At 44.8% G+C, this 22,569-nt stretch overlaps 1 protein-coding gene across 11 annotated transcripts in view; it reads left to right on the forward strand.

Moving 5' to 3' along the window:
- The window catches only part of PPFIA2 (PTPRF interacting protein alpha 2), a 570,637-nt gene that overhangs the window by 243,093 nt on the left and 304,975 nt on the right, over nt 1-22,569 (forward strand). Inside the window, exon 1 of one of the 11 annotated variants that reach the window (XM_069764419.1) lies at nt 3,784-3,835. The exons of the other annotated variants lie outside the window; for them this stretch is intronic. Coding sequence (XP_069620520.1) covers nt 3,833-3,835 — 3 coding nt within the window. The 5' untranslated portion in view covers nt 3,784-3,832. Of the gene's footprint in view, nt 1-3,783; nt 3,836-22,569 lie in introns of those variants that run through there. 11 annotated transcript variants of the gene reach the window in all.

A 22,569-nucleotide genomic window follows, 5' to 3' on the forward strand; every position in this document is an offset into this window, starting at 1 on the left:
TGACCAGGCACCCTCAGAGCCGAAGCGCAGGAATCGGGCACCGGGAGCCCGAGGCTGTGTTTTTTCTCAGTCCGATTTCGGCTGAAAAAAAAAAATTCACAAATGAGATGTCACCTATTGACTAACATTGGTCCAAGTGCAATCAGATTTTTTATTGGATTGCATTCGTCCGTTTTGCTCGCAAGTGAGTATGATCCCTAAGGGAGGACGTATGCAGCCATACGCAGACCAGCCAAACGCAAGTGTGAACCCAGCCTAAGAGCTGCTGTTCTGTGGTATTTTTTTTTGTTTGGTTAGTATTTCATTCTGTGCCTCTCCTGTTTTTCGATATGTGGTCCTTATTTCTTGTATATAAATTTTAGTCTTGTTAGTAAAAAAAAAAAAGCTTTTAACTTGAACACTTTTCTAAGTGAATAGTCACATTTAAATGTCTAGATTTTAGGGAAAATCTTCCCTTCATCTCTAAACTCCTCAAACGCCTGGTCCACTCCCGTCTTACCCGCTATCGCTCAGAAAACTCTCTTCTCGACCCTCTTCAATCTGGTTTCCGCTCTTTACACTCTACTGAAACTGCCCTCACTGAAGTCTCTAATGACCTACTAACAGCTAAATCTAATGGTCACTACTCCATGCTAATTCTCTTGGATCTCTCCGCAGCATTTGACACTGTGGTTCATCAGCTCCTCCTCACTATGCTCCGCTCCATCGGCCTCAAGGACACCGTTCTCTCCTGGTTCTCCTCCTATCACTCTGACCGCTCCTTCACTGTATCTTTTGCTGGTTCCTCCTCCTCTCACCTTCCCCTTTCTGTTGGGGTTCCTCAAGGATCAGTCCTAGGCCCCCTCCTTTTCTCTTTGTATACTGCCCCTATTGGACAAACAATCAGTAGGTTTGGTTTCCAGTACCATCTCTATGCTGATGACACCCAATTATACACTTCTTCTCCTGTTATCACGCCGACCTTTTTAGTTAACACCAGTGATTGTCTTACCGCTGTCTCTAACATCATGTCATCCCTCTATCTGAAACTGAACCTGTCAAAAACTGAACTCCTCGTGTTTTCTCCCTGTATTAACATACCTTTGCCTGACATTGCCATCTCCGTGTGCGGGTCCACCATTACTCCAAAGCAACATGCCCGCTGCCTTGGGGTCATACTTGATTCCGAGCTTTCATTCACCCCTCACATCCGATCACTGGCTCGCTCTTCTTTTCTGCATCTCAAAAACATTTCTAGAATTCGCCCTTTTCTTACTTTCGACTCTGCAAAAACTCTTACTGTTTCACTTATTCATTCTCGCCTGGACTATTGTAACTCTCTACTAATTGGCCTCCCTCTTACAAAACTCTCCCCGCTCCCATCTGTCCTGAATGCTGCAGCCAGGATCATATTCCTCACCAACCGTTACACCGATGCCTCTACCCTGTGCCAGTCACTACACTGGTTACCCATCCACTCAAGAATCCAGTAGAAAACTACTACCCTCATCCACAAAGCACTCCATGGCTCAGCACCACCCTACATCTCCTCTCTGGTCTCAGTCTACCACCCTACCCGTGCCCTCCGCTCCGCTAATGACCTCAGGTTAGCATCCTCAATAATCAAAACCTCCCATTCCCGTCTCCAAGACTTTACACGTGCTGCGCCGATTCTTTGGAATGCACTACCTAGGTTAATACGATTAATCCCCACAGTTTTAAGCGTGCCCTAAAAACTAATTTGTTCAGATTGGCCTACCACCTCAACGCATTAACCTAACTATCCCTGTGTGGCCCATTCAAAAAAAACAAACAAAACAAAAACATAATCAGGTTCCTCGCAACATGTTCTCATACACTTTTTATACAGTTAATAGCCCTCTGTGTCTGTACTGCTACAGTTAACTGGTTCATGCAGCTTTACATGAACACCTGAGCCTTACACTATGGCTGGTCCGAATAACTAAAGCAATTCTTACCATCCACCTCTCCTGTCTCCCCTTTTCCTCATAGTTTGTAAGCTTGCGAGCAGGGCCCTCATTCCTCTTGGTATCTATTTTGAACTGTGATTTCTGTTTTGCTGTAATGTCTATTGTCTGTACATGTCCCCTCTATAATTTGTAAAGCGCTGCGGAATATGTTGGCGCTATATAAATAAAATTATTATTATTATTATTAATGTTTTAAGGCTTTTTCTTCTTTTATTGCTAAGCTGTTGTCCTCACAATATGCTAAAATCACCCTAAGAGGATGTTGCATTGGGATTTTTACAGGCTATTTCGACACAAATTTCCTGATACACTGCGTTATAACATGTGATGTGGTACCTGAAAAGTATTATGGGACCGCCCACGCCTGAGATCATGTCAGTTTTCTATAACTGATGCAATCTTCTGCAATATGTAAAAAGTTGTTTCCATGTTTTTGAGCGATTTGTGCGAATAAAATCGCAAATTGTTTGAATTTGACCTCAGTCGAGGGGTTCAAGAGAGGCCTGGATGTCTTCCTGGAGCAGAACAATATTGTATCATACAATTATTAGGTTCTGTAGAAGGACGTAGATCTGGGTATTTATTATGATGGAATATAGGCTGAACTGGATGGACAAATGTCTTTTTTCGGCCTTACTAACTATGTTACTATGTTACTATGTTACTATGACCTGCAAGTTTAATGAACTTCATCTCAAATTTGATCTTCATTGAATCAACTTGATAATTTCTACCGCGTTAACCATTGGGGCATATTCCTCCCATAGAGAAGAGGTGAGGGTCATGCCCACAAAAAATAGATTTACATACATCGAAGAAGTACATATCTGAGGAACAGTGAGGTACAGGAACAAAAGAAAAATGGCAAATTCAGGAGAAATACCTATACCGCTGCACTTGGGAACTGGGCACAATGGGATCCAGTTATATTGACAGAGAGAGAGAGACTTTGACAGGGGCAAGGATAAACAAGACATTCTGACTAGATGGGCGCAGCCTCGCTCAATGCAAGTGAATTGAGTGAGGCCAGAAACAGTCTAGTTGGAATGTGCCCAGGAGTAATCATATTACCTACTTGCAGTCACGTGACTGCCCGCTTCCGGCATAGGAGAATCCCCACAGCACGCGATGTGAGGATTCACAAGTCTGCAGTCGCATAAGTTGATTGCAGACTTGTAGATTAATACCAGACAGCCATTTTAAGCACTGTCTTAGAGGACTTTGTGGTATCTTAATAGAAACTATACATTTTCTATTGCAGGTATTTTTGGTAATTTCTATTGATATTTTCAGACTTTCAAGCAGGTCTTTAATAAGAATAACGGATTAACAAATGTGCATGATCCATTTTCCAGTCATTATTTTGGGGGGTGCAATAGGTCCGAGCTGTTTCAATTCAAATGTTGATACGTAGGGTTGTTCTGTTTTATATTAATAATCATTTAGATGAATATGGTCAAACCTGTCATAGGCCCTTTGGAAGGGTTATGTCACGTCAGGAGTGGACTATTTCTATTACGTTATGTCATGACTATTATTCATTGGATATAGGAAAATAAAAATGGAATTGTGTGGTCTATAAAATAGCATTATGTGCATCTAGTTTAAAAAGTTTTGTCATGTAAGATGGTTAATGAATCGTGTTGGTAAATGTTTCATTGCTTAATTGATCTCCACTATTACATTTACAATGACTGTTCATTATGCCATCCTCATTATAGACATCATTAAACATTGTTTTCTGCTCTTGTAGTGTGCTGATGTTGCCACGCTCGAAAAGACTAAAACTACTTTGACTGAAACTGATAGACTTTCATTTGGGACAGTACCGCACCAGCAATATTCTGCATGACTTTCCAGTGATGGTATGATGAAAATGTCCGTACCTCCTGTTCTCCTATGGGAGGAACTGTGGTAGAGAATAGTACCTTTGTCATTGTCCACTCGGTTAGTGTCTTCACGTCTTATATCCTTATGATGACAATTGTTTGCCTTCTGCCAATTTCTCCTTTGTTGTACTCCCAGATTGGACATCTGTCCTGTGTAGTTTTCCATTTTGTGGCCCATAACAGTGGTGTAATTGTACCTGTGAAACATAATATGTTAAAGTGCATCTGTCATTTGTATGAAAATTAAAAATAAATGCACAATCCTATCTAACACATGATACCTGTGCTATTCTACTTTTCTGGACAAAAATGAACAATTTTTTTTATAGGCTTGTGTGAACCTACCCAAAGGCCACGTTCACACGTTCAGTGTTTTACCTCAGTATTTGTAAACGAGGAGTGGGTGACAAATACAGAAGTGGTGACGTGTTTCCATAAGGCCACGTTCAGTAGTTGGTGAGTTTTGTACCTCAGAATTTGTAAGACAAAACCATGGTAACACAAGCCCCACTTACCCAATGATAAAATAAAAACAAAGACACCGGAATTAATTTGGAATAAAAATTTGGCTGTGGCGTTTATTTTTGAGTAACATAAATAAGAATTTAAATAAATTATAACCATCAAATCTTTATAAAACTTTCCATGAACTGAATAACAATCACCATGAACCGGCCAAATCCACCCAAATCCAGGCGATTTTCCCACAAAATAAACAACATGACAAAGGGGTTAACAAAGCAAATGGGAGGGAGGGTGGGATCTTCAAATCTTCCTGAGGTCGACTGATGACACGGTCCCAAAACAGCTGCTTTTATACACAAAAATTCTTCCCGCTCAGAACCAGGTGGCCAATCAAAATGCATAAAAAAGAGCGGGAAGAATACAGAGGAAGATCTAGCATAAACCAGTTATAACCTGCTGGTGCACTGCACAGCATACTTGTTAAATTCATTAACCCCTTCGCTGCAAACTAATTAAACCCGTATATTGAAAAGAGTTATGGGGGTTGTGTTATCATGCGACCCCCCCTAAGATTAACTAAGGGGAGGGAATTCAGGAGTGGATGACAAATACAGAAGTGGTGACGTGTTTCTATTATACTTTTCCTCAGATTCTTTCACTCCTGGTTTTGACTTACAAATACTGAGGTAAAAAACTCACCGAATACTGAACATGTGAACATCGCCTTATAGTCAGGATCAGACCAGACTTGTAAGGCCATTCCCCAACATTCTGCAATTCATCCTGTTTGTCTGTAACTACATCAGTTTAGACAACAGGCAATGGACAGCAAATTGATCAGAAGGGAGATACCTACTGGTCATAAGTTTAGAGCAATTTTCACTCAATAGACTATTTTTTCAATGAAAGTATCTTTACTACTTCACAACGTGTGACACACATGTAACAAATGAACATGTTTAGTATCTCTGCATCCATAATGTTCCCAGCTGTCAAAATATAACATATCTTAAACTGTATAGTTAAATCCTTAAAGGGGTTGTGCCACCATAAAGAATACATTGAAATAATTTACAGTTATTAAAAACTATGCTCCATTCAAAAAATAACAAGCTATCATCTGCTGATCGTTCTGCTTCACAGACCTGTATGAGCGAGATTGTAGACAGATGCTTCCCGCACTCACTCAGGTCTGTGAAGCAGAAGAATCTCACCCAGAGGTCCATCCTGTGTGAGGTGAGCACAGGGAGCTCCATTGATTTAGGTTTGAAGTAGGTTACCGGGTCTCAGTAGATGGTGACACAAACAAAATGATTACTTTTGTGGAGTCATGTCAAAACTGTAATCTAACCTGGAGAATTATGCTGCCAGGTTATTTCTACTGCATAATGAACTCCATAAAAACAGATTAGTAAGGAGGGGAAACATGAGAAGTTCCGTTTTGGAGAGGTTCAGTTGGGTGAGGTTGCAGACAGCAGACAGATAATCCCATACTATTCACCAGTTCACAGCACAGGGAATTTTGTTAGTACAATGAATGGCATCATTCAAAGCAACAACTCTTCCTACAAAAATCAAGCTGGACAGAAAAATTAAAAAGTTGTGAGTTTGAGGAGGAAACCTGTGCTCTAAATGGAAATTGGCCACGGTTGGAAGGGTTTGAATGTTTGATTATGTCTAGATTGGTCATTTAATATGCATAAGTTGTGTAATTGTAAGTGATCATTTAAAGTCAAGTAGATTGATAAAGTACATGAATAATATCAATGAAAAAATGGTGCTGATGAAGGACCCGATTCATCAAAGCTTTTACACCAGAATTTTGGCATAAAAAGCATTGAAAAGTCACCACATGGTTGCACAATGTAGAGTTGCACAAAAAGGGTGTGACTTTTGGTGATTTCACACCTGTTTCACCTACTACTCCAAAAATGGACGAACCTGGGGCTGGATGGGCTCATGGCGTGATGACCCCCGCTTGTGAAATTCATGATGAAGAGCACCGTTAGCTACACTGCAGATCTTACGCCTGTCCTCAATTGAAGTAAGGTCACGGCGAAGTGCACACAGAGGTGCATGACATTTTGCTCCTCGCCTGATTCATTAAGAGAAATGTGCCTCTTAAAGGAGCTGTGCCACCACTAAACATATAGATAATGCTGCAGACATCATGCAAATAATTGCTTTTGTAAATTAAACCTATTAAAAATGATTTCCCTTTGATGTTCAGTATGGCACCTTGTAGTGATGACATTACTGGTATCTTTGTCCATCCATCCAACTCTTTCTTCTAGAGGCCGAGAATGTGCAGTTTCTTCTCCCTTTCAAACGCCACTGTTATGACCTGGTGGTTAGGAGCACCCGGAATGACCTGATAGTTAAACCACATACAGGATGAACTCTGGGATGTGGGAACTCTGCTGACCGCAAGCCCTAATCCTATCACACACACTAGAAATAGCCGTGGAGCACTCCTGACCAGACCTAGGCGCCTCGTCACAGCCTAAGGGCTATCTAGCCCTAGAGAAGGAAAATAAAGCCTACCTTGCCTCAGAGAAATTCCCCAAAGGTAAAGGAAGCCCCCCACATATATTGACTGTGAGTAAAGATGAAAGTCACAAACGCAGAAATGAAAACAGGTTTTCAGCAAAGGGAGGCCAGACTAACTAAATAGACAGAGGATAGGAAAGGTAACTTTGCGATCAGCACAAAAACCTACAAAGACCACGCAGAGTGTGCAAAAAAGACCTCCGCACCGACTCACGGTGCGGAGGGGCCACCCTGCATCCCAGAGCTTCCAGCTGGCAAGACAAAATCATGAAAACCAGCTGGATAAGAAAACAGAGAACAAAATAAGACTATAAGGAACTTAGCTTCTGCAGGAGAAGGCAGGTCACCAGAGAGATCCAGGAGCGAACTGAACGAATGCAAAAACATTGACAGCTGGCCTAGGGTAACGATCTGAGAGGAGTTAAATAGAACAGCCAACCAAAGGATAAACGACGTCACCTGTGTAAGGAACCTCAGAAGCCGCAGCTTCACTCATAGCCACCAGAGGGAGCCCATAGACGGAACTCGCCGAAGTACCATTCACGACCACAGGAGGGAGCTTGACAACAGAATTCACAACAGTACCCCCCCTTGAGGAGGGGTCACCGAACCCTCACCAGAGCCCCCAGGCCGACCAGGATGAACCAAATGAAAGGCACGAACAAGATCGGCAGCATGAACATCAGAGGCAAAAACCCAGGAATTATCTTCCTGACCATAACCCTTCCACTTGACCAGGTACTGGAGTTTCCGTCTCGAAACACGAGAATCCAAAATCTTCTCCACCACATACTCCAACTCCCCCTCGACCAACACCGGGGCAGGAGGATCAACGGAGGGAACCATAGGCGCCACGTATCTCCGCAACAACGACCTATGGAACACATTATGGATGGCAAAAGAAGTTGGAAGGTCCAAACGAAATGACACAGGATTAAGAACTTCAGAAATCTTATATGGCCCAATGAACCGAGGCCTAAACTTAGGAGAGGAAACCTTCATAGGAACGTGACGAGATGACAACCAAACCAAATCCCCAACACGAAGTCGGGGACCAACACAACGCCGGCGGTTAGCGAAACGTTGAGCCTTCTCCTGGGACAATGTCAAATTGTTCACCACATGAGTCCAAATCTGCTGCAACCTGTCCACCACCGCATCCACACCAGGACAGTCCGAAGGCTCAACCTGCCCTGAAGAGAAACGAGGATGGAAACCAGAATTACAGAAAAACGGAGAAACTAAAGTAGCCGAGCTGGCCCGATTATTAAGGGCGAACTCAGCCAAAGGCAAGAAGGACACCCAATCATCCTGATCAGCAGAGACAAAGCATCTCAGATATGTCTCCAAAGTCTGATTAGTTCGTTCGGTTTGGCCATTAGTCTGAGGATGGAAAGCCGAAGAAAAAGACAAATCAATGCCCATCTTAGCGCAAAAGGACCGCCAAAACCTCGAAACAAACTGGGAACCCCTGTCCGAGACGATGTTCTCTGGAATGCCATGCAAACGAACCACATGCTGGAAAAACAATGGCACCAAATCAGAGGAGGAAGGCAATTTAGGCAAGGGTACCAAATGGACCATCTTAGAGAAGCGATCACAAACCACCCAAATGACCGACATCCTTTGAGAAACAGGGAGATCAGAAATAAAATCCATGGAAATATGCGTCCAGGGCCTCTTCGGGATCGGCAAGGGCAAAAGCAACCCACTGGCACGAGAACAGCAGGGCTTAGCCCGAGCACAAGTCCCACAGGACTGCACAAAAGAACGCACATCCCGTGACAAAGAAGGCCACCAAAAGGATCTAGCCACCAAATCTCTGGTATCAAAGATTCCAGGATGACCAGCCAACACTGAACAATGAATCTCAGAGATAACTCTACTAGTCCATCTATCAGGGACAAACAGTTTCTCCGTAGGACAACGGTCCGGTCTATCAGCCTGAAACTTTTGCAGCACACGCCGCAAATCAGGGGAAATGGCAGACAAAATTACCCCTTCTTTAAGAATACCCGTCGGCTCCGGAACACCCGGAGAGTCAGGCACAAAAGTCCTTGATAGGGTGTCAGCCTTCACATTCTTAGATCCCGGAACGTATGAAACCACAAAATCAAAACGGGAGAAAGAGTGACCATCGAGCCTGTCTAGGATTCAACCGTTTGGCAGACTCGAGATAAGTTAAATTCTTGTGATCAGTCAAGACCACCACGCGATGTTTAGCTCCTTCAAGCCAATGTCGCCACTCCTCGAATGCCCACTTCATGGCCAACAACTCCCGATTGCCCACATCATAATTGCGCTCAGCAGGCGAGAATTTTCTAGAAAAGAAGGCACAGGGTTTCATCACCGAGCCATCAGAACTTCTTTGCGACAACACAGCCCCTGCTCCAATTTCAGAAGCATCAACCTCAACCTGAAAAGGGAACGAAACATCTGGCTGGCACAACACAGGGGCAGAAGCAAAACGTCGCTTCAACTCCTGAAAAGCCTCTACAGCCGCAGAGGACCAATTGACCACATCAGCACCTTTCTTGGTCAAATCAGTCAACGGTTTAGCAATACTGGAAAAATTAGCGATGAAGCGACGATAAAAATTAGCAAAGCCCAGAAACTTCTGCAAGCTCTTCACAGATGTCGACTGAGTCCAATCGTAAATGGCCTGAACTTTTACAGGGTCCATCTCGATAGTAGAAGGGGAAAAATTGAAACCTTCTGAACTCCAAAGAGACACTTTGACCCCTTCACAAACAAGGAATTCGCACGAAGGACCTGGAACACCATTCTGACCTGCTCCACATGAGACTCCCAATCATCCGAAAAGACCAAAATGTCATCCAAATATACAATCATGAATCTATCCAGGTACTCTCGGAAGATGTCATGCATAAAGGACTGAAACACAGATGGAGCATTAGAAAGCCCGAATGGCATAACCAGGTACTCAAAATGGCCCTCGGGCGTATTAAATGCCGTTTTCCATTCATTACCCTGTTTAATTCGCACAAGATTATACGCACCACGCAGATCTATCTTGGTGAACCAACTAGCCCCCTTAATCCGAGCAAATAAATCAGACAGCAGCGGCAAAGGATACTGAAATTTGACTGTGATCTTATTAAGAAGGCGGTAATCAATACAAGGTCTCAAAGAACCATCCTTCTTGGCCACAAAAAAGAACCCTGCTCCCAACGGTGATGACGACGGACGAATATGACCCTTCTCCAAGGATTCCTTTACATAACTCCGCATAACGGCGTGCTCTGGCACAGATAAATTAAACAGACGGCCCTTAGGAAACTTACTACCAGGAATTAAATTAATAGCACAGTCGCAATCCCTATGAGGAGGTAGGGCACCGGATTTGGGCTCTTCAAATACATCCCGGTAATCTGATAAAAACCCAGGGACCTCAGAAGGAGTGGAAGGCGAAATTGACAGCAATGGAACATCACCATGTACCCCCTGACAACCCCAGCTGGACACCGACATAGATTTCCAATCCAACACTGGATTGTGGACCTGTAGCCATGGCAACCCCAAAACGACCACATCATGCAGATTATGCAAGACCAAAAAACGAATATCCTCCTGATGTGCAGGAGCCATGCACATGGTCAATTGAGTCCAGTACTGAGGCTTATTCTTGGCCAAAGGCGTAGCATCAATTCCTCTCAATGGAATAGGATACTGCAAGGGCTCCAAGAAAAAACCACAGCGCCTGGCAAACTCCAAGTCCATCAAATTCAGGGCAGCGCTGAATCCACAAATGCCATTACAGAAAAGGACGACAGAGAGCAAATCAGAGTTACGGACAAAAGAAATTTAGACTGTACCGTACCAATGGTAGCAGACCTAGCGAACCGGTTAGTGCGCTTAGGACAATCGGAGATAGCATGAGTGGATTCACCACAGTAAAAACACAGCCCATTCCGACGTCTGTGTTCCTGCCGTTCAGCTCTGGTCAAATTCCTATCACATTGCATAGGCTCTGGCCAATGCTCAGAGAACACCGCCAGATGGTGCACAGCTTTGCGCTCACGCATGCGCCGATCGATCTGAATGGCCAAAGACATAGACTCATTCAGACCAGCAGGTGTGGGAAATCCCACCATGACATCCTTAAGGGCTTCAGAAAGACCCTTTCTGAAAATTGCCGCCAGGGCACATTCATTCCACTGAGTAAGCACTGACCACTTTCTAAACCTCTGACAGTACACCTCCGCTTCATCCTGACCCTGACACAAAGCCAGCAAGATTTTCTCTGCCTGATCCACTGAATTTGGTTCATCATAAAGCTATCCAAGCGCCAGAAAAAACGCATCAACATCACGCAATGCCAGATCTCCTGGCGCAAGGGAAAATGCCCAGTCTTGAGGGTCACCACGTAACAAAGAAATAATGATTTTTACTTGTTGAGCGGGGTCACCAGAGGAGCGGGGTTTCAAAGCTAGAAACAGTTTACAATTATTTTTGAAATTCAAGAATCTAGATCTATCACCAGAAAATAAGTCAGGAATAGGAATTCTAGGCTCTAACATAGGATTCTGAACCACAAAATCTTGAATGTTTTGTACTCTTGCAGTGAGATGATCCACAAAAGAGGACAAACCTTGAATGTCCATAACTACACCTGTGTCCTGAACCACCCAAAGGTCTAGGGGATAAGAAAGACAAAACACAGTGCAAAGAAAAAAAATGGTCTCAGAAGTTTTCTTATCCCTCTATTGAGATGCATTAATACTTACGGGCCAGCTGTACTGTTATGACCTGGTGGTTAGGAGCACCCGGATTGACTTGATAGTTAAACCACATACAGGACGAACTCTGGGATGTGGGAACTCTGCTGACCGCAAGCCCTAATCCTATCACACACACTAGAAATAGCCGTGGAGCGCTCCTGACCAGACCTAGGCACCTCGTCACAGCCTAAGGGCTATCTAGCCCTAGAGAAGGAAAATAAAGCCTACCTTGCCTCAGAGAAATTCCCCAAAGGTAAAGGAAGACCCCCACATATATTGACTGTGAGTAAAGATGAAAGTCACAAACGCAGAAATGAAAACAGGTTTTCAGCAAAGGGAGGCCAGACTAACTAAATAGACAGAGGATAGGAAAGGTAACTTTGCGATCAGCACAAAAACCTACAAAGACCACGCAGAGTGTGCAAAAAAGACCTCCGCACCGACTCACGGTGCGGAGGGGCCACCCTGCATCCCAGAGCTTCCAGCTGGCAAGACAAAATCATGAAAACCAGCTGGACAAGAAAACAGAGAACAAAATAAGACTATAAGGAAATTAGCTTCTGCAGGAGAAGGCAGGTCACCAGAGAGATCCAGGAGCGAACTGAACGAATGCAAAAACATTGACAGCTGGCCTAGAGTAACGATCTGAGAGGAGTTAAACAGAACAGCCAACCAAAGGATAAACCACGTCACCTGTGTAAGGAACCTCAGAGGCCGCAGCTTCACTCATAGCCACCAGAGGGAGCCCATAGACGGAACTCGCCGAAGTACCATTCACGACCACAGAAGGGAGCTTGACAACAGAATTCACAACAGTCCACCTCAACAAAGCAGGTGGACCCCTCTGCACATCAGCCAGCTGGATCTCATTCAGCTGACTGAAAGCTGTTAGGGCAGGAAGTCCCTGTGCCTCTGTCCCCTTCTTCATGAGGGGAGCTAAATCTCTCAGTGTGTGTTCTATCAATGTCTGCTGCCAATGCGGGCAGAACATTTGTGGGGAGAAAGGCATCTGGTTTCTGCTCTGTACATAGCCAGTGTTCCAGATGACAGTTTTTTTAGGCCGGTTTCACACGTCCAGATAATTCCGGTACCGGAAAAAAGTGGTACCGGAATTATCCGTGTCCGTGTGCCCCTACGTTTCTGTGGCACATCAGTGTGGCACACGTGCAGCACACGTGTGCCGCCCGTGTGCCCACTGGGTACCACACGCACCGTGCTGGGTACCACACGTACCAGCATCTGGTGCTGAAGCCGCGATTAATATCTTCCTTGCAGCAGCGTTTGCTGCAGAGAAGATATGAATAATAGTGTTTAAAATAAAGATCTTTGTGCCCAACCCGATTACAGTAATGAATATGCGGCTCCACCTCTATGGGAGGTGGAGCCGCATATTCATTACTGTAAATGAGCGGCCCCACGTGACCGCATACAGGAGAAGATGCGGCCAGAACAGGAAGCAGCGACAGCCAACGAGGGAGCTGGGTGAGTATTTTCAGAACAGCGGGTGGGCGCACAGGGGGTTGGAGGGTGGGTCTGGCACATAGATCTTTATTTTAAACACTATTATTCATATCTTCTCTGCAGCAAACGCTGCTGCAGGGAAGATATGAATCACGGCTTCAGCACCAGTGGGGGGGACAGCGCATAATGTAGCGCTGTCTCCTGCACGGCACACGGACTGCACACGGACAACGTCCGTGTGCGGTACGTGTTTTACACAGACCCATTGACTTTAATGGGTCCGTGTAATACGTGCGCTCCCACGAACACTGACATGTCTCCGTGTTTGGCACACGGAGACATGGTCTGCAAAAAATCAATGACATCTGCACAGATGCATTGATTTTTATGTGTCTACGTGTGTCAGTGTCTCCGGTACGTGAGGAAACTGTCACCTCACGTACCGGAGACACTGACGTGTGAAACAGGCCTTATTCTGAGAGCTCGTTTATTTCAGTCACTGGCTTTACAGACTCCAGCAACCAAAAGCATCACATGTGTTGCTGTATGCACTTGCAGCAGTGATGGAGAAGACAAAACACTAAGGCTATGTGCACACAATGCGGATTTAGTGCGGATCCGCAGCGGATTTTTCTGCGCAGAAACGCTGCAGATCCGCTCTGTGATTTACAGTACAATGTAAATCAATAGTGAAAAAAAAGCTGTGCATATGGTGCGGAAAAATCCGTGCGGAAACGCTGCGGATTTAAAAGAAGTGCATGTCACTTCTTTTGTGTGGATCTGCAGCGTTTCTGCACCCTTCCATTATAGAAATCCGCAGGGGTAAAAACCGCAGAAAAACCGAACAAAATCCGCATCAATTCGGCATAAAAAACGTACAAAATCCACGGCAAATCTGCACCTGTAGTTTCTGCCAGGAGATGCGGATTTTGTGCAGAAATTTCTGCACCCCATTCCGCAACGTGTGCACATAGCCTTACTGATGACTTTAGGCTACGTTCACACTAGCGTTGTGCGCCGCTGCGTCGGCACGCAAAAACGCTGCGTTTTTCGACGCGTGTGTCGTTTTTTGACGAAAATCGGACTCAAGAAAAATGCAACTTGTTGCGTTTTCTTGGTCCGACGCTAGCGTCAAAAAAGACGCACGTGTCGGAAAACGCAACAAGCAAAAACGCATGCGTCCCCCATGTTAAACATAGGGGCGCATGACGCGTGCGTCGCCCGACGCTAGTGCGACGCACACTAGCCGAACGCTAGTGTGAACGTAGCCTAACTGATTCATCTCCTCCTTTCTTGCCACAGCTCAGCCTTCCTACACCTTCCACATAGAATACTTTCTGCTTTACTTCCCACTGCTTTGCTCCCTGCCCTTCCACTTGGGGAGCTGAATCAGTAATGCATTCAGTAATTGCTTTGTTTTCTCAATGGCTGCTGCCAGTGCATAGAGAAACAGTTGTGATGAGATAGAAACCACCGGAGACTAGACGGAGGTGGACATGACTTGGGGATGGGTGGACTGAGAACTCCTGCAGCCTTTGTTTGTATTGCAGTGTAGATTTTAAACAAGAGTGATGTTGCTTTAAGAGGAAGGAGTTTAGATGTTTGTGCCTGGTGTATTACTGTGAGGAGGGTGGGGCTTATATAGGGGAGGCAACTCTGGCTCTCCCTCTTTCTCTCACACGATGGACAGGAGGAAACATTACCCGCCCTCCCGCCCTGTTTATAATCTCTGTCCTTAAACTTTTTAATTATTGCTTGTATAATGATAAATGCTTTATTGTATTTTTGAATTTGTCATTGTATATCTTGTACCAGGTTCAATTGTATATTGGCTATAAAGAGTTATTATTTGCGGTAACCTTCTAAGCCCAAGGGAAGGGCAATCCTTCAGCCATGGTTCCCTGGAGGTTTCCTCCACAGGGGGTTTTTCCTCTCCTGAGCGCTGTAGGATGACTCTTTGTGAGTCGGGGGTTTGCCAAGTTTAGTCCCATTAATGCTTTTGCAGGGACTCCTAATTTTTAAGTTTGCAAAAATGATTTAATTATAAAAAAAAAAAAAAAAAAAGGTGTCAAATGAGACTTGGAATTTATAACCCGTCACGGCTTTGCGGTTTAGGAGTCAGGTGGAAGTTGCAGACAAGTTAAGGTGGACTCATTTTAACTAATAGAGGATGTAAAACCTCATGGTGGTGAGCAGGCTCGGCTTTGGTGGCCAGCCTTAAGGACGTTGTAATGGTAACATTAATCAGGGGCGGGCACAGTGGTTAAGCACAGGAGTGAGGATAATAGGGTCATTGGTGCCCTGAAAGTTTACTGGCTCTGCTTGAATGGCAAGCCAGTGCGTGCCGCCCCTTTATGGCTGTCTGTCCTGGTGCTGTATGTCAGACAGCTGGGGATATCGCAGTACTTGTGAATCCCAATGTACTAGCACTCCACCTGACTCCTACTGTGATTATTTAATCCTGTGATTTGAATAAAAGCTGTGGCCATTTTGACAACCAAAATAATGTGTTTTGTGTATTTATTTTAGTACCTAGGTTTACAGTAGTTATGGTGGTTTTAAGAAGGAGTGGGGTCCATCCCATATCCAAAAGTCATGTATTTGGTTGCTGTTCTCTGCACAGAGAATGACAGAGATGACAAAGCTCATTTCACTTACAGCTTTATCGTCTCCTGTTTCTGTCTATGCAGAGAGCAGAAATCATATGGTAAATCACACACAACTGTTGCTCACTGCTCTTGCAGCAGCCATTGAGAAGACAAAGCAATTACTGATTTGCTTTAAAAAAATATTTAGAATTGAGAGTCCTCAGTGGTTGATACCTTTTAATGGCTAACTGAAAAGATGGTAACAAATTGCTTTCCTGATTTGCTTTAAATTAATTTGCTTTAGGCCAAATTAATTTGCTTTAGGCCGGCCTCACACTCAGTGTATGAAAATATGGTCCGTTATTTACGGCCGTAATACACAGAAAAGTCCCCAAAATAGTGATCCGTATCTCCTCCGTAGGCAGGGTGTGTCAGCGTATTTTGCGCATGGCATCCTCCGTATGCAATCCGTATGGCATCCGTACTGCGAGATTTTCTCGCAGGCTTGCAAAACCGATCCATGGGCTCAAATAATCATAAAAACATATATACGCTCTCTCTCTCTCTAGATATATATATATATGTGTCAGTGAGACACAACTCGTATATATATATTAATATTTCATACAGCGCTAGATAGCTAATTCAATTGCCGGCTTTTCCTATCTCCTTCCCAAACCCGACGTGATATGAGACATGGTTTACATACAGTAAACCATCTCATATCCCTTTTTTTTTGCATATTCCACACTACTAATGTTAGTAGTGTGTATGTGCAAAATTTGGGCGCTCTAGCTATTAAATTAAAGGGTTAAATCGCGGAAAAAATTGGCGTGGGCTCCCGTGCAATTTTCTCCGCCAGAATGGTAAAGTCAGTGACTGAGGGCAGATATTAATAGCCTGGAGAGGGTCCATGGTTATTGCCCCCCCCCCCCCCCTGGCTAAAAACATCTGCCCCCAGCCACCCCAGAAAAGGCATATCTGGAAGATGCGCCTATTCTGGCACTTGGCCACTCTCTTCCCATTCCCGTGTAGAGGTGGGATATGGGGTAATGAAGGGTTAATGTCACCTTGCTATTGTAAGTGACATTAAGCCAGATTAATAATGGAGAGGCGTCAATTATGACACCTATCCATTATTAATCCAATAGTATGAAATGGTTAAAAAAAACACACGCACATTATTACAAAGTATTTTAATGAAATAAATACACAGGTTGTTGTAATATTTTATTATACTGGTAATGTAAAAAAACAAACAACAATATTCCATACCTTCCGGCGATCAGTCAAGTCCCACGCTGTAAATCCATCTGAAAGGGTTAACTAATTTTACAAGCAGAAGCCTGCTAATGCAGCCGCCCCTGTCTGTAAAAACCCCGTGAATGAATGGAATGTAGATGAATGACTTTGCAGTTACCTCGACTTGCGGTGATGCGCCCTCTGCTGGATGTCCTCATATGAACTCGAGCCTGGGAAAATATTCTGAAAAGTTCCCAGGCTCGAGTTCATATGAGGACATCCAGCAGAGGGCGCTTTCAGCTCCCGTCACAATCCATCGATTTTTGAGAATGCAGGATCCTGCAAAAAAATTTGCAGGATCCTGCATTTTCCCATAGACTTGTATTAGCGATGGATTGTGACGGGTGGCTATCCATTTCATCCGTCGTGCACTGGATCCGGCGTAAAAAAATGGTCCGTCGGGCAGAGAAAACGTTCAGAGGAACGTTTTTTCTGCACGTCGGAAAATCGGTCAGCGACGCATCCTGCGCTGCCCGTCACTGGCTACAATGGAAGCCTATGGGCGCAGGATGCGTCGCTGACTGTGAAAAGCAGGAATCCAGCGACGGGTCCCGTCTTTTCAAACAGAGCATGCGTGGAAGAATTTCCCATCAGGGAAATTCTCTCTCGCTCGCTCTCTGTTATGTTAAAAATAATAATAATAAAAAAAATCGCAGTATTCTCACCTACCCGCGCAGTGTCACCGATGCTCCCGGCAGCTAGCGTTACTTCCTAGTAATACATTAAATCTCGCGAGAAGTCGTGGTCTCACGAGACCACAAGATTTCACAATGTATTACTAGGAACGCTAGCTGCCGGGAGCATCGCTGAGTGGGAATGCCGGTACGTGAGAATACTGCGATTTTTTTTATTTTTTTTAACCTGGTTTGTGTTGTGTATGCATTTTCGCATGCACAACAGGTGCACATAGCCTCGACAGGTCCACAATCTGCACAGGATCCGTCATTTCAACGTCTTGACGGATCCTGTGCAGATTTGGAAGACGGAAGTGTGAAATAAGCCTAAGCTGAACAATTTAAAAAAAAAAATCCTAACATAGTAAACAATTTTTTTTAACAAACTAATAATATTATAAAACGCTTCATTTTTACATACTTTTAAAGACACTAACTAGGATGAGGATTAGGCCGGAGTCACACTACAGCGAGATACGGCCGAGTCTCGCTGGTTAAAAGCAAGCTCTGGCACCAGCACTCTGGAGCGGAGCGTGCGGCTCCATGTATTGCTGTGCAGCCGCACGATCCACTCCGGAGTGCCGGTGCCAGAGCTTGGTTTTAACCAGCGAGACTCGGCCGTATCTCGCTGTGTGTGATCCCGGCCTTACAAGCACACTCACTCATCACTAGTGACCTCTTTAAAAAGTTGATAATTGGGAAACAAGTGTCCCTAGGAATGCTTGTGCCAGCTTGTCTAAATGTGCTCTTAGACGGACAAAATATTTGCCAAGCCCCAAATGCCTGTATCCCACACTATGCCATTGTGTGCGTGCATAAAGTTCCCTAACACAACTCATATGGTGCGGATTTTAAAATCTGCACCACGTGGTAAACCAGTTGGTAAAAAATCTTCAATAAGTACACAGTGGATCAGGAAACCTGAGTTTGTGCTCAGACTGTGACATGGGAAAGGAGCTGGAATATTTCCGTTTTTCACATATGAGTGCCATCTTTGTTTTTCTAGCACTCGTACCTGTGATGTTCTATGAAGTAATTCAGATGTCTGTTTTTTTTCCTTGAACAGACAGTTACAAGGTTAATACCGACAGTGTTTTCCCTGAAATTTTTATGACTTTTTTTTGGACATCTTTCTTGAAAGCGAACAGAAGAATGGACAAGTCACTTCTTTCAGACACTTTACGACTTTCAAATTCTGAAGTAGTTAAAAGAAGTTACAAAAGGCGGACCTTATGTACAGCAAAGCATTTTTGCTGCTTTTTTTGCTGTTTTGTATGCAAATTTTTGCTTTTTACTGGACGAGCAAAGCCTATGAGATTTCAGAAATCTCATGCACACACATTGGGTTTTTGTATGATCAGTATTTTGTATTTTGCAGCGTTTTTTTTTTACATAGGGCATGTCACTTCTTTCAGTGTTTTTTCAGCATTTTTTCAGCGGTTTCCACCCATTGACTTGAATGGATGGTGAAAAAACGCTGCAAATACGCAAGGTTGACTTTTCTTGCAGCGTATTTGCCTCTCCTCTCCTAGTGTGCCTCTCCACTCCACAAACTCATTCACCCTTGCAGAAATCTCAAACACCTCAATTTACAATCACTCTCTGAGTCCCTTCTCCCTCTTACAGACATAGCCTGCCTTCATGACACAGATGCTGCTGCCACTTTTTATAACACCACAATAACAGCAACACTCGATTCGGCCGCCCCGCTCATGCATAGCAAAACTCGTACAATCAACAGGCAGCCCTGGCTGACCAGCCTGACCAAAGAACTGAGACGGGCTTCCAGGATTGCTGAGCGGAGATGGAAGCAATCCCGCTCTATCAATCATTTCACTGCATACAAGCAGTCCCTCACCAGCTTCAAGTCCATGCTCACTGCCACAAAACAAACTTCTCATCTCTCATATCCTACCTGTCTCACAACCCTAAACAGCTTTTCAACACTTTCAATTCTCTACTCCATCCCCCTGCACCTCCTCCCCCCCCTCTCATTTCTGCTGAAGACTTTGCCTCTTTCTTTAAACAGAAGATCGATACAATCAGAGAAAGCTTTGGCCCACAGCACCCAATACCCCTCTTAGCTGCTCAATCCTGTTCCTCCAAAACTAACTTCTCCACCATGACAGAAGATCAGCTCTCCACCATCCTGTCAAGATCACACCTCACCACTTGAACGCTTGACCCGCTCCAGTCCCACCTCATCCCTAACCTTAACACGGTCTTCATCCCAACCCTAACACACCTCTTCAACCTCTCACTCACAACAGGTGTCTTCCCCTCATCCTCTCACTCACAACAGGTGTCTTCCCCTCATCCTTCAAACATGCCAAAATCATACCCATCCTCAAAAAGCCCTCCCTTGACCCATCCTCTGTGTCTATCGCCCGATATTTCTTCTCCCTTATGCCTCAAAACTACTGGTACAACATGTCCATCTTGATCTGTCCTCCCACCTCTCCTCCTGCTCCCTCTTTGACTGGTTACCATCTGGCTTCCGACCCCATCACTCAACTGAAACTGCCATAAATAAACTCACCAATGACCTACTAACTGCCAAGACCAATCGATACTATTCTGTCCTCCTTCTCCTGGACCTGTCTTCTGCCTTTGACACTGTGGACCACTCCCTTTTGCTACAGATCCTCTCATCTCTTGGCATCACAGACTTGGCCCTATCCTGGATCTCGTCATACCTAACAGACTGAACATTCAGTGTCTCCTTCTCCTACCCCACCTCCTCACTTCGCCCCATGTCTGTTGGTGTCCCTCAAGGCTCTGTTCTAGGACCCCTACTCTTCTCCATCTACACCTTCGGCCTGGGACAGCTCATAGAATCCCACAGTATGCAGTATCATCTCTACGCTGATGACTTGCAGATATACCTATCCGGACCTGACCTCACCTCCTTACTTACCAAAATCCCACACTGTCTGTCTGCTATCTTGGCCTTCTTTTCTGCTCGCTTTCTAAAACTGAATATGGACAAAACAGAATTCATCATCTTTCCCCATCTCATGCTACCCCTCCACCAGACCTATCCATCAATGTCAATTGCTGCTCACTTTCCCCAGTCCCACACGACCGGTGCCTCGGGGTGATCCTCGACTCTGCCCTCTCTTTCAAGCCACATATCCAAGCCTTTGCCTCCTCCTGCCATCTCAAACTCAAAAATATTTCCCAGATCCGCGCATTCCTTGACCGCGACACCACAAAAACACTAGTGCACACCCCTATCATCTCCCGCCTTGACTACTGCAAGCTCCTACTCCCTGGCGTACCCTCTAGCACTCTGGCACCACTCCAATGCATCCTACACTATGCTGCCCGACTAATCTACCTGTCTCCCCACTATTCCCCAGCCTCTCCCCTATGCCAAGCCCTTGACTGGCTTCCTATCACCCAGAGACTCCAGTTCAAAACCCTTACTATGACATACAAAGCCATCCACAACCTGTCTCCTCCATACATCTGCAACATGGTCTCCCGGTATGTACCTACACGCAACCTCCGATCCTCTCAAGATCTCCTTCTCTACTCCTCTCTCATCTCTTCTTCCCACAACTGCATCCAAGACTTCTCCTGTGCTTCCCCCATACTCTGGAACTCTCTACCACAAGACATCAGACTCTCACCTACCATAAATCCATCAAAAAGAACCTGAAGACTCACCTCTTCCGACAAGCCCTACAGCCTGCAGTGATCCTGAACCTACTGAACCACCACACAACCAGCTCTACCCTCTCCTAGTGTATCCTCACCCATCCCTTACAGACTGTGAGCCCTCGCAGGTAGGGTCCTCCCTCCTTCTGTACCTGTTAGTGCCTTGTTTTTTGCTCATGTTTAATCTATTTGTCTATATTTGCCCCTTTTCACATGTAAAGCACCATGGAATTAATGGCACTTTTAAAATGTATGTTGTTAATAATAATAATATAATAATAATAATGTGACGTCACACTCGGCCCTGCTACATCTATATGGCAGGCTGCATGGTGCGTCCATGCAGCCTGTCATCCAGCAGAGCGGACCCAATCCCCATTCACTTGAATGGCGGGTCCGACATTACAGTGTTTGACACGTGGTCATATGCATGACAGCTCCACAAACACTGCTTCTGATCAGCGGGGAAGTCATCCCTGTCGGTCAGAGAGCCGTGCTTCCCACACTGTCAGAAGACAGCGGGACCGCTCAACTGTGATCGGAGGTATAAACTTCACCTCCGATCACTGGTGTCAGCTGATTGGACTACTGCTCCCATCATCTGACACTTACAGTCACTAATTACAGTGACAGCAGGAGCGACGGATGGGAGTTTTCATCTGCCGCTCCTGCACTATAAATACATAATTAAAAAAAGAACGGCGTGGGTTTCCCTCTAATTTTGATAACCTTCCACACAAAACTCACAGCTGGGGGGCTGCAACCCCTAGCTGTCAGCTTCAGTAAGGCTAGTTATCAAGAATAGAGGGGTTCTCACGCTTTTTTTAAAATTATTTAAATGAATAATAAAAAAACACGCCTTTGGGTCCCCCCCATTTTTGACAACCAGCCTTGCTAAAGCTCACAGCTGGGGGCTCATGTTCTCAGGCTGGTAAGGGGCCATTGATATAGGCCTCCCCAGCCTAACAATAGCAGCCCGCAGCTGCCCAGAAAAGGCACATCTATTAGATGCGCCAATTCTGGCGCTTTGCCCGACTTGTCACTGCTACAGTGCAAGAGGGAAAAGCGGGGTAATGAGGGGTTAATGTCACCTTGCTATTGAAAGGTGACATTAAGCCGGATTAGTAATGGAGAGACGTCAATAAGACACCTATCCATTACTAATCCTATAGTAATTAAAGGAATAAATAAACACACATGCAGAAAAAAGTATTTTAATTAAATAAAACACCGCTCAGTTTTGCAATCTTTTTATTGTTCTGCCA

Source organism: Ranitomeya imitator, chromosome 4 (assembly GCF_032444005.1).
Source record: "Ranitomeya imitator isolate aRanImi1 chromosome 4, aRanImi1.pri, whole genome shotgun sequence".
NCBI lineage: Eukaryota > Metazoa > Chordata > Amphibia > Anura > Dendrobatidae > Ranitomeya > Ranitomeya imitator.